The 17,363-nt window shown below is 30.9% G+C and overlaps 1 protein-coding gene across 1 annotated transcript; it reads left to right on the plus strand.

Moving 5' to 3' along the window:
* Positions 1-932: 932 nt before the first annotated feature.
* On the plus strand, positions 933-1,778 carry HRG_02789 (uncharacterized protein; the record flags this gene model as incomplete). The annotated part of the gene is made up of 1 exon (XM_044861260.1): positions 933-1,778. One exon carries the CDS (start codon positions 933-935, stop codon positions 1,776-1,778), a length of 846 nt encoding a protein of 281 aa, XP_044722286.1.
* Positions 1,779-17,363: the final 15,585 nt, after the last annotated feature.

A 17,363-nucleotide genomic window follows, 5' to 3' on the forward strand; every position in this document is an offset into this window, starting at 1 on the left:
CTAACAAAGCCGATCAAAGAGGATTATATAGAGGTAACTATACATATCAAGACCCCTTAAGGCTGCCTGGCCCGTTAGAGAGAATTCATCGTTATTCCACTTTAGTATAAACCCCTTATCATTCTATAAATTTATGCTCTCAAACCCGTTTAAGAGTGGCTCATTACTACGTTATAGCTACATACTATGGGGCCGCGACATCCCATAGGTCTTATAACAGGCGAAGGGATATGTTAACTGCTTATAAATTAGAATGCTGTTTATAGCTGACTGGCACAGTTATTAGCGTCCTGCTGCTAAGGAAGCAGATTTCAGCTAATATCACATTCCTTTTCAGCTAATATCACATTCCTTTTTAGCTGATACTTACATTCCTTAATATATGTTACTTAGGGTTAGGCTCCGCCTTAGCCCTTTTAAATAGCCCGCTGATTAAGACTCTTACTTCTACGGACGTTTATCTCCTTATTACGTATTAGCCTCCTCGCCTCGGCATTCCAAATAATGTCAATCTTCTCTTTATTCGCTGATAAGCGTGTTTAATATAATTGGACTATTCTTAATACCCTCTAGCCTTATTACTAGCCTTTCTTAAGTATTCTCCCTACTATAGACGCTATAGCTAAAATTGTCGGAGCTAGATGTCTAGGCCCTTTACATGACTTCTATGCTAAGTTAAACGCTTGCTTGCGCTAGGAGAGCGCATAGTATTCTCTAAGTATAAAGAATGAGCATCAGCCGCTTCCAATATATCTTTCTCTCACTACCTATCAATCAAAACAGCTTAAGGATTGGATTCTGACTTTAAGAAACCGCTTGCTCTAATTCTTAAAAACATAGGACTTTAAGCTCCTTACGTTTTACCAATTACATTTAAATCAATCAAAATCCAACCTAGCACGATGAAGTATAGCACCGGAGCTTTGGTGGCCATGTGCCTCGTCACTGGTATTTTTGCCGCTCCCACCCAGGAAGTTAGCCGGAGGGATATGGAGTCCGACACCGACTACCGCCGCTCCGTGGAAGCGACCAACGGGGACGACGACTACGACGCTCCTGGGGGCTATCGCCGCTCCATTGAAGCAGCCAATGATGACGATGACTACGACGCTCCTGGGGGCTATCGCCGCTCCGTTGAAGCAGCCAACGATGACGATGACTACGACGCACCTGGGGGCTATCGCCGCTCTATAAAAGCGGCCAACGATGACGACGACTACGACGCTCCTGGGGGCTATCGTCGCTCTATAAAAGCGGCCGATGATGATGATGACTACGACGCTCCCGGTGGCTATCGCCGCTCCGTAGAAGCGACCAACGGGGACGACGACTACGACGCTCCTGGGGGCTATCGCCGCTCCATTGAAGCAGCCAATGATGACGATGACTACGACGCACCTGGGGGCTATCGCCGCTCCGTAGAAGCGACCAACGATGACGACGACTACGACGCACCCGGTGGCTACCGCCGCTCTATAAAAGCGGCCGATGATGATGATGACTACGACGCTCCCGGTGGCTATCGCCGCTCCGTAGAAGCGACCAACGGGGACGACGACTACGACGCTCCTGGGGGCTATCGCCGCTCCGTTGAAGCAGCCAACGATGACGACGACTACGACGCTCCTGGGGGCTATCGCCGCTCCGTTGAAGCAGCCAACGATGACGACGACTACGACGCCCCCGGTGGCTATCGCCGCTCTGTGGAAGCGGCCAACGGGGACGACGACTATGACGCTCCTGGTGGTTATCGCCGCTCCGTGCATACGGCCTCTTAATACCGATAAGGAATCAAGGGAGTTCGCGAAGAAGAGTCTTAGGCGATATAGTTTGTTAACGACTATTTGCGTTAGCTAGCTTAGAAGAACTTATAGTTAGGCGAGGTTCTAAGTTAATCAATTTAGTCTACTAAGCACATTCGTTATATTAAATTTAAGTTATTAACTAATACGTATAGTAAATCTAATTAGATCGCTATGAAATTACGCTAAGTAAAGGTATATTTAATAATACTAATATCTATATATAGTTAATCCTCTTATTAAGGAGAGTAGGCATAAGAGGCTATAGTTATCCTTAATAGACCTAATAGTTATATATAAGGAAGCCTGCTTAACTAATATAACTCCCCTAGCTAAAGGATATTATATAGGCCTAACTTAGGTATAGGAATATCTTAATGCCCTCTTTTAGCTAGCTATATATAGTTACTATACTTATATAAGCCCCTCCCTTATCTTAATAGATAGACTAAGATATATATTACTAAATTTACCTTTCTATGCCCCTATTTCTCCTACTATGCTCTTAAGCCACTGCTTAAGAGTTATAAGCCCGGCCTATACGGCTAGATTATCTTTTGCCCGCCGATATTACCTTTAAAGCTATTTACGAGCTATTAACGCCGTTATAACGCTTAAATCGTAGTGTTAAGGCAAGGAACCTAGCTATACTAAGGGGCACTACTAGAAACATACGAATTATATATCCCTTAAAGAAGGATATTACTTATTAAGCTAGAACCCCTAATTTTCCTAAGATAACGTTAAAGGAAGTAAGAGGGAATAATTATATCGTAAGATTAAAGGAAAGCCTCGATTAGACCCTATAGATTAAGGGGATTAAATCGTAGGCCTAGACTTATAAGATTTAAGAATATACTAACCTAGATAGTGTAAAGGAGCTTAAATAGCCCTAATAGCTAGACTAGGAGCAATTTATTATTAACCTTAGAGGGAGACCTTCTTAACGAGAAGATAAAACCGAGGCTACGTTCCTTACAAGGCGAATAGGCTATAACGAACGATACTAGGATATAAAGGACTCCTTTCGTAACCTTAAGAAAACGTTCTAGCTATAATTCGATTACTATAAGGTCTAGTAGAAAGCCCTAATCGCACTTAAAGAATTAATTAAGAAAAAGATTAATAAAGGGCTTTAAGGGGCAACCCTAATATATAATAGCTTAAGAGAGAAAATTAAGGAACTAAGGAAGTAAGCTATGCCCTTAAGGGCAGAGGAGAAAAAGCTAATTTATAAGAGATATACGACCTCTATTAATAAAAGAGGTATATAAGACTAGAAAGCATAAGTAGAATAGCTCGACTAAATTATTATAGATTTACGAGACCTTAAGGTTAATATACTTAACGATATAAGAATTAGATAGGACTTTCTTATAGCGGTAGATAAGTAGGACCTATATTAGTCTATAATAATAAGGGCTCCTAACTTCTATAATAAAAGATATAGTAAAGATTAACTTCCCTTAAGGAACCTAATCGCTAACTTTAAATATAAATATACTTATAGGAAGAAGTTATAACTACCTATAAAAAGGGGAAGCGCTAATTAAATCTCTAGGAAATTAGACACCTAAGCTAAATGCGCTAGCTATAAGTAGTACGATAATAGCTTATTAAGCTAGTAGGAAAATTATAACTTACTATAGGTAATATATAATAAGAAGCCCTTATTAGGCTAGAAATATAGTAATCTAGCTAAATAGAATATCGAAAAACAGCTAAAGGACTATCTAAATAAGAAAGTAAAGTATATAGCCTAGACCCTTAATTCCTACCTTAAAGGAAGAGAACTAGTAAATACTATTATTAGTAATAATAGGCTAGGAAAGACTATTAATACGGTTACTTTATCTAGGGTAAATATAGCTATTAAGGGAACGCCGTTATTTACTAATAAATTAATATATAACTTAGGGGCTATATTAACCTCTTTAATAACCTAGGTTAGTTCTAGGAATAAACCTTTAAATAGGGTTCTAATAATAAAGTCTAGGTTAAAGACTAAGCCTTTAAAGTATAAGGAATAGGAATAGTAGTTATCCCTATAATTAATAGTAGAAAGATAACTTTACTAGATACTTACTTTATCTTAGAAATACTAATAAGTATCTTCTTAGCTAAGCTAGGGATAATAGTAGGGATATTTTAGAAGTAGCTCCTAGGATACCTTTATTTAAAACCTATAAAAGAGGTTTATATTAAACTAACCGACTTTAAAAGTTAATTTATAATAGGAATACTCCTATAGCGTAAGCGGGTATTTATAGTTATATAAGCGCCTAAGCCGCTAACTAAGGGGGTAGGTAACTTATAGTATCGCCGCCTTAGGTATCTTAGTCTAAGATTACTAAAGAAGCTATTAAAAGCCTACCTAAGCACTAAGCTTTAAGGCCCTATAATATATAGATATTAGATATATATAATAAGGAAAGCTAAGAGGGAAGTCTAGAGAAAAATACTATCCTTAAAGCCTAAAAGTTTAAGGGTATAAATTAGCTTCGACCTTTACCTTAGCCCTATAATAGTATATAATAAGGAAAAGAACTTCGCCCTATTTACCTATATAGATATATTACCCTCGTAGTATAGTAGTTATATACCTAGGAGGCTTACTAGCTATAACGCTAGAGTTAGTTTAAATCTAGCTAAGGGTATAATTATTTTTTAGTTAGACTAATAAACCTTATTAACCTACTTATTAATTAGCTAATTAGCGCTTTTAAAAGCGCTTATAAATATACTAGTAGTCTAGCCCTACTATAAGTAGACCGACCTAGACCTCGCTTACTTAGACCTAGTAATAAATTCGTTAGGACCTCCCCTTAACCTTAGTCTAGGCCCCCTAACTAAAAAAAAATAAAAACCTAGGGCCGATACTAGTAACTTAATAAGTATAGCGTAAAGCTAGTATAATAACTTAACTACTAGCTTAGCTAAAGGCTAGTATTAATAAAAAATAGCCTACTAAGCCTTATAGTAGAAAAATAAAGTAAAGCTTAGGAAGATATTATTATAAGATAAGGTTAAAGATAATTATATAATTAACTATTAACTAAAAACGCTTATACTACTAATTAATACTATATACCCTATATATATAAAGGAGTTACTTTCTAAGGTTACTTTATAGTAGGGCTAATATAATTCCGACTAACTATAATAATACCTAAGATAGCTAGTATAAGATTCCTATATATTATAACCGCGACTTAGTATAAGGGCGGACTAGCTATAAAAGAATAAAGGGTTTTCCTCTAAATACTTTAGTTTTTCCTTCTTATTTAACGCTAAAGTTCTAGATACCTTTAAATAGGTAACTAGTATAATCTTAATAATAATAATATATAGATATATTTATAAGGTTCTATTACTTAATAGAAAGAAAAATAGATATTAGGGATATCTTTAATAACTTTATAGCGGTACTTATAACTTAGTATAAAGTTAAAATAACTATATTAATTATTAATAAGAAAAGGGCTCTTTTAATAATAAAATAAAGGGATTATTATTATTATTATTATTAAGATTATACTAGTAACCTATCTAAAGGTATCTAGAACTTTAGCGTTAAATAAGAAGGAAAAACTAAAGTACTTTAAGGAAAACCCTCCCCTTTTTTATAGCTAGTCCGCCCTTATACTAGGTAGTAGTTATAATATATAGGAATCTTATACTAGCTATCTTAAGTATCGTTATAGTTAGTTAGAATTATATTAGCCCCGCTATAAAGTAACCTTAGAAAGTAACTCCTTTATATATATAAGGTATATAGCGTTAATCGGTAGTATAAGCGTTTTTTAGTTAATAGTTAATTATATAATTATCTCTAACCTTATCTTATAATAATATCTTCCTAGGCTCTACCTTATTTTTCTGCTATAAGGCTTAGCGGGCTATTTTTTATTAATACTAGCCTTTAGCTAGGCCGGTAGTTAGGTTATTATACTAGCTTCGCGCTATACTTATTAAGTTACTAGTATCGGCCCTAGGTTTTTATTTTCCTAGTCGGGGGGCCTAGACTAGGGTTAAGGGGAGGTCTTAATAAATTCGTTACTAGGTCTAGGTAGGCGAGGTCTAAGCCGGCTTACTTATAGTAGGGCTAGACTACTAGTATATTTATAAGCGCTTTTAAAAGCACTAATTAGCTAATTAATATATAGTTAAGTATAGTCTACTAGTCTAACTAAAAATTAATTATGCCCTTAGCTAGATTTAAACTAACTTTAGTATTATAGCTAGTAAGCTTCCTAGGTATATAACTACTATATTATAAGGGTAAATAAAGGGATTATATAACTAATAAAAAGATATAAGTTATATAGTTAGCCTCTTTAATACCTATATAAAATAGTTTTATAAAGAGATTAAGAGTAATAATAAAGGAAAAAGTAAGGGTTATAAAGCTTAACTTAAAGCTTTTAAAAGAGCTATAGCTAGAGATATACTATATAGCGGTATACCTAATTAATATAATACCTTTCGAATTATATAATTATAGCTAGTTAAGCCTATATAAGCGTTAATAGACCTAGCTAAAAGAAAATAATCTACTATATTACTATATTAAAAATATTAAACTAGATATTATATATTTAAGGGTCTTTAGCTATAAAGCGTTCTTAATAATAATTATAGTATTAGAATATATTAAATTATATAAGATATAGTTGCCCCTTAAGTAGAGAGCTTATATTAAAGACTTAGTAGGCTATAAGTCTACTTAATAATACGTTATATAGATACTATTAATTAGATAAGATAAACTAATAGTATTAGCTAATATATAGTTTAATAAGTTTATAAGCTATAATATAAAAAGAAAAGAATAAGCCTAGCTAGTCTAAATATATAGCTATAATATCCTTAAAGATATAGCTATAACTAACGTTATAGATAGTAAGGAACCTAAAACCTTTATAGTACTAAGTTTATCTAACGATAATATAAATAACGGTTAGATGCTAGAAGAAGTAATTACCCTCTTATAGGACCTATTGCCCTTATATACTCTAGAAGATTAAGGATTAGAGACGCCCTTATAGGGATTATATAGATATATATATCTTTCCCTTCTAGAAATAGTAGGCCTAAGGATAGAGATTTTAATATTACCCCTTCTACTTAATACTATATTTAATACGGAGTTACTAAGCTCTATACCTCCTATACTTATAATAGATACTATAGCTAGTAACCCCTCCTATATCTTATTAAGGAGATAGCTTAAAGATATAATACCTATATTAATTAACTTATCTCCTTAAGATAAACGTAATAATATACCTCTTAACCTAGGAGGTAAAGGAACGATTATAGTATAGGTTTAAGAAGATAGCCCTTAGTCCGAACCCTATACCCTTAACCTAGTAGTTAATAGGGCTAGCTTAAGGATATTATAAATATAAGAATAATATAGACAAAAGGATATATTATAAAGGATTAACCTAAATAACGTTATTAAAGGAAAATAAGCTTATAAGCTTAAGAGATCTCTTATTAATAATATTATTATAAAGGTAAGTAAGTATAAGCTTTATATTAAAGATATACCGCCCCCCCTTACCTCCTTTAACGCGGTAATAGCTTTAGAATTTATATATAAATAAAAGGAAGCTATAGACCTTAAAATAAAGGAGAACTTAGTAAGGGGTATATAAAAGACTATCTTAAAGGCTATTATTAAATAGAAAGGTTACTTCCTAATCCCCTTATATTAGGTCTTTATATATAAGACCGATAAATAAGGGTATATTATATACTTTAAAGTATATATTATAGTTTATAAAGACTTATAACTTGAAAGTAACAAGGATATATATATAGCTACGCTATAAGTATAAATATTTTAACTACTAATAGCCTTCTACTACCTTAAGGACTTTAAGACGGAATAATATAATATAAAAATAGTATTTCTATATATAATCCTACGCTAAGAAGTCTATTACTAGCCTCTACTAAGATTCTTAATACCTAGGCTATTCTTAAAGCTATTAAAGGCATTATATAAGCTTTATATCTCCTTAAAGCTATAGTTTAAAGAGATATTTTAACGGGTAAGATCGTACCCTTATAGATATTAGCCCGTTAAAGGGATAAGACCCCTAGCACTCCCCTTTTAACTTACTTCTAAGTATACTTAAAGGCATTATAAAGACCTCGATTATCTAATTAAGTATCTTCCTTAATTATAGTTAATTCGAATTTTATTTTTCCCCTTTAAAGTAAAGACCGCTAGTTACGTAACTCTAGTAAATATAAAGAAGTATAAAGTAAAGAAATCTCTAAGACTTATATTTATAACCTAAGGCCCTTAGAGCTATATATAGGACCGATAATTAGATAATTATATAGTTAATTGCTCTACTAATCCTTAGCTATATACTATATATACTTTAGGTATATACCCTTATCCTTATTAAAACTAGTTTCTAGGGCGTAAACTTATTATTCCGTTTTATTTATATAGCGATAAGTAGCTTTATAAAGCCGAGAATACTTAGAGGACGACGGTACTATTTAGAAAAAATAAAATCTAGGGATTTAATAATTAAAGTAGTAACTACCTTAATAGCTAGAGTTAGGGACCTAATAAAGTAATAAACTTACCGGGAAATAAATAATTAGATAATGCCTTCGCTAATAGTAAAGGAAAAGCAATAAGCTAATACTAAAAATCCCCGAGCTTCTATTATCGGCCCTATAACCCTTAATACTAGCGATTTAGTTAAGAAACTACGATCCTTATATAATACTTTAAAAAACATAAATAATAATAATAGTATAATCTAAACTATTCTAGAACCCTATTAAGACCTCTTACTTATATACGCACTAATAATACTAATATAGGTACTAATAAGGGATACCTTAATAACCTTAACCTTAGCTCTCTTCTATATAGTAGCTTATAGAGAACGCTTACCTCCCGCTAATAGATAAGAAAGTAAGTAATAAGATAGTTATAATAAGATATCCTTTAACTCCGAAAACTCTAACTTTAAATTTCGTAATATTATAATCTATAAGTATACTATATCTAGAAACGCTAGCCGTTAAGAGGGATTATTTAATCCTACTACTAGCGATATAAAGAAAATTAAGGTAAATATTAATAAGATTACTAATAAACTTAAAGATATACTTATTAAAAGCTAAGATAACCTTATAGGAAGACTCCGCTAACTATAACTCTTACCTATTAGTAAATTTAATAGTAAAAATATAACTAAATTCCTTAAGAAGTTTAAATAGGAGATATATATTAACTATATTTATAACGAGGATAAAATAGACTAGCTTAAAGTCTATATCTCCTTTATATAAGCCCTTACTATTAAAATTCTTATAGACGGACTTACTTAAGAAGAAGTAAAAAAGAGACTCCTTTAATACTACTACGTATATAATATTAAATAACTAGAAACTACTAACGACCGCTTAGACTATTATAATACTAAAAAGCCTAAGACTATTATAGAAGTTATAGAATAGCTTAGTCTCTACTTATAACTATAGTATAAGGTATAACTTAATAGCTAGGAAAAATCTATAGTCTAGTTATACTTTATCTACTATATAATACTAAAGGAGCTTATTATTAACGTTATAGAGAGAAATAGGAAGATTTTTAAAGTTATCTTAAAACTCCTATATAAAAGCCTTATCTATATAATTAATAACTACTTAGCACCTTACTAGGATATTAAGTAATAAGATATAGTATCTAAAGTCTATAGTTAAAAGCTTAAGAACCTAAAGAAAGACTAGCTCTTTAGGGAAATTAATAAACTAATAAAAGAAGCTAAATCTAATAAGGGCGAAGAAAAACTTCTTAAAGAGTTAAAGAAAATAGATAAGAAACCTAGATAGCCCGTAAAGAAGATCTTAGACCTAATAAAAGCCTTTAAAGATATAAAGATTAATATTACTTACTAGTAAGAGTAAATATTTAACTAGCTTAATAGGAAATAAAGACGCGTTAGTAGTAGAGGCTACTCTTTAAGTTATAGATAAGGAGGGAGTATAAATACTATCGGATTTTACTACCTATCTAATTAATAAATATAGTTTTAGGTTAATACTTTTAACTAGCTTAGGAGATACTTTTATTATAGTAAAGAAGGATACTACCTTAATAAGTATAAGGTATACTCTTAAGACTATAAGATTAGATTTATAATATATAAAGTAGTAAATAAGACTCTTTACCTTAAAAGAAAAGATAATAAAAGCGTAATTCCCTTAGTACTTACTAATAGGTTTTCTTAAATAAGTATATATATTTAAAGGCTTATTATATACTAGGTAGATATATAGCTAGACTCCTTTATATTACTACATATAAAATAAGTTAAAGCTATAATTATACTATCTTACTTAAATTAAGCTATTAGTAAAAGAGAATCCGGTTTCTTAGACTAGTTTTAAAGATATAGTAGCCTATATAAATAGAAGCTAAGGAATCTAAAAGTAAGCGATATAAGAAAAGAAGTAAGAAGGATATCGGTTATTATAATTATAGATAATATATAATAAAGCGATATATATAATTAGATAATCTATATAACTATAATAAGGATTAATACTTATAAAGAGAAAAGATAAAGAGTTAAAGAGGATATAAAGGAAATCGGATAATAAGAATAATAAAAACTAGCCTAAAGATTATCCTTATATACTATAGATATAAAGTAGATCTAGATAAGAAGTTTAATAGACTTATAGATAAAATCGTTAGAGAAATTATATATAAAAGAATCCCGATCCCTTTAAATTACCTAATCGACTTTATTCCCTAACTAAGCGAGAGACTTAGTATAAGATATATAGACATAGCCTAAGGTATAAAAAACACTAAATTTTAGACCCTAGAGAAAGTAAAGAGTAATATAATACCCTATAAAGCTATAATAATAGTTATAAAAGTAGCTAAAGATAATATAGAGAGTAGTTTACTCCTCCTTAAATATCTATAAGGAAAACTCGCGGTAGCTTTAGTATAAGTTAAAGAATAAGATAAGGAATACTAAGTCGAACCGATTAAGCTTACTTACCTTACTTATAAAGAATTAGATTATAAGTACCTTAAAGTTTAATAAGTACTAAAGGAAGTTAGGTTTATAACTAATATAATTAGCGTAACGTAACTAGCCTAAGGACTATTTTATTAATAAACTTTAAAGGTAATAAGACTAGAAAAAGACGGATTTATTATATAGGAAGTAGTACTCTTAATAAGATACTAAGAGATAACTTTAAAGGACCTTATAACGATTCCTATAATATATATAAATATAGTCCTTATATCTTTCCGCTCGCTTAAGTATATATAAGACCTACCCTATATTTAAGTATAGCTCGGTAGCTAGAAAGCTAAAGTTCTAAGCGCCTTAATCGATACTAAGTTTAAAGGAAACCTTATTACTAAAAGATATATAAATATATATAAGCTTAAAATCCTACTAATAAAAGTATTAATAACGGCGTATACTAAGTCCCTTATAAATATAGTTAGGGAGGTAGAGATTAATCTCTATCTAGGTATAGCTTAGATACTAATCCGTCTTTATATTATATTTGTCGCGTATACTATATGCGTTAATTAACGCTGTCGCTTATATCTAACAGGCGGCCATATCTTTTTCGTGATAGTTATGAGCCCGGGCGGAGGGGTTACCCCTCCGGGAACTTCCCGGTGACTGCGCACGCACTTCTGGCTAGCCTGGCGCGCATTACCCGAAGGCCCGTGGTTCGAGTCCCGCCAGCGCAATTAAGCGCGGTTTCAGCATGGGGCCTGCCTATATAAAAATTCCCGCTGTGGTCTAGGATATCCAGGTATCCCGGGACGAATTGACCCGATATCCCTGAGGGGGTGTGTCGCGTATACTATATGCGTCAATTGACGCTGTCGCTTGTATCTAACAGGCGGCCATATCTTTTTCGTGATAATATTAGATAGAGTCTTAGTCCCCTTTATCCTAGGTATACTATTTATTAGAGCCGCGTATATATTATTTAATTATTCCTTAAGGAACGGCGATATATAGGTTAAATATTAGATCGGTACTATCTAAGTAGTTACGCTACTAGTAGGAGCTATTAAATAGGAGCTTTTAAACGAGGTCGATATAGTAAAATCCTTTTAGACTACGACCTTAATAGTTAATAAAGATATATATAAAAGACTAAAGCTTAAGGAAACTATATAGGAAATAGCTACCTAGCTCCTAAGAAATTTTTTTAAGGCTTTAGTAATAGAAGTTAAAGAAGATAACCTAGGAGCTACTTAATAATTATAAAGAGAACTTATTACGGATACCTTAATAGCTAAGATTCTCTTACTAGGAGGTAAGATCCTTAGTTATAGAGGGGGCGCTAACTAAGTCCTTAACTTAGCCTATACTAGCGTAAATAAGCCCTTAATAGTATTAATATAATAGTAATTAATTATAAATAAAGGAGATAAGGCGATTCTAGGTATTAAATCTAAAATAGTAAAAGAGATTATTAAAGTTATAGTTATAAAGGCTATAAGAGAATTTAAGAAAAATATTATTAGAGCTAGAAAGAAGTTTAGAAAGATCTAGAAGGTTAAAGTTAAGATAGGGAGGAAACAACCTATTAGATTATATAATCTAAGAGTTAATACTTTCTTTAAAAGAAAAGTATATAAGATTAACCTTATTAATAGTACTCTATTAAATAGCTCGACGCTAAAAGGGGACCCTAACTAAAAGAAGACTAAATAAAATACCGTTAAAGATAAGATATAGCCTAAACCCTACTTAGAATACTTAATAGGAAAATTCTTAAGTATATAGAAAGGAAAGCGGCTAATATAAGAAAGACTTAAAGTAATTTACGAATAATTTAAGGGCTTTTATATAAAGGTAGAAATTTAGATCTTTAATAGTATTCTATTTAATAGGGAAGTAGCGTTATCCTAGGACTTTATAGAAAGAGGTAAAGTCGACCTAGCTATAGCCCCCCTATAGGTTATTAGGATAATAGAATATAAGGTATAGTAAGTAGCCTTAATCCTAATCCTAAAAGTAATAGAGTAGAAAGTTATTAATATCCTTAAAATTAACCTTAAAATAAGAGTCCTTAAAAAAGGGCATAGGCCTAATAGGAACCCTTTTTTCTTAGTAGTAAAGAAAGATAGAGGGCTATACTTAATTAATTCCGCTATGCGTATAAATACCGTTATAATAAGAGATATAAACCTACTACTAAATATAAATAGGTTTAGCGACTACTTCTTAATATATAAGATCCTTTCCCTCTTAGACCTTTTTTTAGGCTATAATTAGATCCCTCTTAATATTAAAAGCTATAACTTAATAATATTCGCGATACTTATTAGCCTCTTATATATATATATACTCCCTTAAAGGGCTATGAACTTAGTCGGCTAATTTATAAGGATAATATAAAGAATCCTATAAGACCTTATACTAAATATCTATAAGAATTTCCTCGATAATATAGGTATTAAGGGGCCCGATATAATATATAATAATAAAGAGGTAGCGCTAAAAGTAAGGAGATTTATCTTTAAATACCTTATTAACCTTAATAAAGTCCTAGTTAATATCGAACTCTCTAGTTATATAATAATAAGGGCTAAATCGAAATTCTATTAGTAAGTAACTAAAGTTATCGGTTATATTTATAGAATAAATAAAAGGTGCCTTATAGAAGCTAAAGTTATTAAAATTAAGGAATAGATAAGATGCCTTAATATAATATATATTAAAGCTTTCTTTAGTATCGTAGAATACTATTAAATCTAGATTAAATAGTTCGCTATCTTAGTAAAACCCCTTATAAAGCTACTAAAAAAAGAAGTCTACTAGGAATAGGGAGATAAATAAGTAAAAGCGATAGCTGCCCTTAAGGAAGCTATTACTAATCTAGTCTTTCTAGTATCCCTCGACGTTAGCCTAGTAAGAGGAGATATTATTCTAATATATAATACTAGTCTGCTCGGCTAGGGGGCAGTCTTAATATAAATCGTCGATAAAAAGAAGCGCCTTACAGGGTTTAAAAGTAAAACGTAGTTACTAGTAGAAACTAAATATAATATAATAAAGAGAGAGTATAGGGCTATATTAAGTACGCTTAGGAGACTAAGAATATACTTATATAGCGTATATTATATCTTAGAAACTAACGTATAGGTCTTAGTTAATTAACTAAAAGGTACCCTTAAAGACGTCCTTAGAGCTATAGTAACTTACTAGATAAGCTATATTTTCCTCTTTAACTTTACTATATAATACGTCGAAGGTAAGAAGAATAGTATAGCTAATAGACTCTTAAGAAAGCCTAAAAGACCTTCTAATATATTAAATAGGGAAATAGAAAGCGATATTAAAGAATTTATAGACTTTTACTTAAACGTAGTATAAGGGACTAAGCTATAATAGGACTACTTAAAGGAATCGAGGATAATTATAAACTTCCTTTAAACGTTAAAATAGCCGGAGGGCCTTTCTAAATAAGACTATAGGAAGCTATATTTAAAGAGTCTAAATTTCTACGTTAAAGATTAAAAGCTTTAGCGACTCCTTAAAAAGGAAGAAATAGGACCTATACTAGTCGTAGACGACTAAAAAGAACGGAAAAAGATTATCGTAAAGTACTACGCGTAAATAAAATATAAAGAACGATAAGTTATATATATATTCGTAAAGAATAGGTATTAATAGGCTAGCCTTTAAAAAGATATTTATAGCGTAATCTCTTCCTATAAAGAATGCTAATACTTTACGACTAAGAGACCCTAGGAAGTTATAACCGCGACCGCGCCTAGCTACCCTATAAGTCAGATTTACTTCGATAGCTAGTATATACTATCTAATTATAGGTATTTATACCTTATAAAAGCATAAGATAACCTTACTAGATAGGTAGAAGTAACCTTAGTTAAAGAAATTACCGCGGGAGCTATAATTAAATTTATACTCTTTATTATTTATAAGTATAGCGTAATACTATACGCTATAATCGATAAAGGGCCTAAAATAAAGAAAGACTTTAAGTATATCCTAGAAGATATAGGCGTTAAAGTTATCTAAACTTTAGTATATAATTTAAAGGCAAACGCGGTAGTAGAATAAGGGCACTAAAGGTTAATAATAGTACCTATAAAAATAGCAGAGAAAAAGGATAAGTAGATTAAATACCTTAACTAAGTAATCCTTATAGACTAAATAGTAGTTAGAGAGTCTTATAAAATATTAGCTTTCTACCTACTATATAGATAAGAACTAGTACTACCTCTTAAGGTAGAATACCTAACTAAGCAACTAATTAACTAAGATAAAGTAAAGATAAGAGAAGAATTATTTAAAGTATAAGTATAAGTTTTAAAAAGGAAAGAAAAGGATATAAAAGAAGCTAAGAAAAGAGTAAAACGATATTAAAATCGATTAATAAAGAAGATAGATAAAGCTAATAAGTATATAATAAGGAAAGAAAGCCTATAACTTAAAGACCTTATCTTACTATTTAATATAAGACGATTAAATAATTTAAAGAGGTAAGCTAAGTATTAAATAAGGTAGAACGGTCCCTTTTAAGTAGTATCGCGCTTAGAGTAGTTTAGGGCGTATAGGATTAAGACTTTAGATAGAATCGTACTCGATAAGATAATCTTAAGAGAGTATCTAAAGAAGTTTAAAAAGGATAAGGAAGGTTAATAGTACTTTACTAAGGACGACTAGTTACTCTAGGATAAGATTACTCTTAATAAGAGGAGGAAGGAAGAAATAATAAATAAAGTAAATAATTTACTACTCTTATTAAGTAGAGAAGCCTTAGATTAAATAGTATTATAGTTATAATAACTCCTTAATAAACCTTAGAAGGATTAAAGCTAGGAAGAGGAAGAAAAGCGACTATAGATACTTAAGAAAGGCCTAAGGTATATAATCGAGGTTTAGCTACTATAATATAGTAAAGTAAAAAAGGATCTTTATATAAGAGCCTTAAAGACGCTAATTTAACGAGAAAAAGAGGAGGTAAAAAGGAGCTAAGGAGGAAAAAGTAATAAAGATAAAAATCTATAACTATTATAAGAAGTACGCTAGAACCTAACTAGTAACTAAGGCACCGTTTAACTATTTAATTAAAGGATAACTATAGTAGCTAAGATATTTATAAGCGCCTTACTTACTACCTTATTATTTTAAATTTTCTACTTAAAGCTCCCTAAGTAAATAAAGATAATATTTCCTACCCTTCCTTAATAATAACCTACTTTTTATTACCTTAAAGAAGATAAATAAAGATATAATTAAATAATAAAGTAAGAAAACGAATATTCTTACTACCTACCTCCTTTAAAAATAATAATTTTTACTTTATAAATAAGGACGTCTATTCTTTATTATAAAGGGGGAGACCTATAATAGCGAAAATAAATATACCTATAAGATAAATTTTAATATATTTTTAACTTACTAGATTAAACGTATATAACCTTAAGAGAAAAGCTTTTACCGCTAAAGATAGCGACTAAATAAAGCTACCTACTCTTAGTAAACCTACTATAGACTACTATAAAGCGAACTTAAAGACTATCTAATTATTACTTAAAAGAGAGCTTATTAAACCTATATAATCTCTTTTTAGGTAAAATAGGTATAAGGTTAATTTCCTCCCCTTCCTCTAAATCCTTAGTAGGACTAAAGGGATTAAGGATATTATAAAGAAGATAAAGGGTAGTCTTATTACTAATATACTTATTATAAAATTTATTAGTCTTAAGGTTAGTATAGAAATTATAACTATATATATAATAAGTAAATCTATTAAGGTCGTAAGTAGCCCTATAGTATCTAAGGAAGTGCCGCTATTTATAAATAGGCGCCTTAGTTAAATCCTAGATATAGTTAGCGTAAGAGCCGCTAGTAGTACTTAGAAGAGAGATATACTTATAAAAAGGAAATATAACGTGCTTATAAGTAAAAGTTATAGTTATTTAATAAGTTTAAATATACCCTTAATAAAAGTAAGGATTATAAGTTCTATATAAAGTAATTAAGACTACTTAAGAGTATTCTTATTACCTTAAACTAAGCTAAGAAAAGAAATATCTACGCGAATAAGCGATTTCTATAGGGATATAGGTTACTAGCTAACGTCTATAATAAAGGGTATAAAAGACGATTTAATTATACCGACCTAGCGTACTCTTAAGAAAGTAAGAGAGAGGAAAGTAACTATACGCTTTAATCCTAATAATATTAAGAGCTTTTAATAAAACCTATAACTAAAAGGTAATTTCTATATAAATTAAAAACCCTTAGTAACCGATATTATTTCTATTATAGACCTAGGTCTCGAAGTAACTATAGATCTATAAAAGAAAACGGTTAAAACGAGCTAAGCGAGATTAAATAAGTTAAATAATCGTTACTTAAAAGTACTTTATATAAAGAGGAAAGACCTTAATATAATAATTCTAAGTAAGAAGAGTAGTAGTAATAAGGGAAGGTTATAAAAGAGTAGTTAAAGAGAGGTTAACGATATTTAGTAGCTCTT

The sequence above is a fragment of the Hirsutella rhossiliensis genome, assembly GCF_020360975.1.
Source record: "Hirsutella rhossiliensis strain HR02 chromosome Unknown scaffold00003, whole genome shotgun sequence".
In the NCBI taxonomy this organism is placed as follows: Eukaryota; Fungi; Ascomycota; class Sordariomycetes; order Hypocreales; family Ophiocordycipitaceae; genus Hirsutella; species Hirsutella rhossiliensis.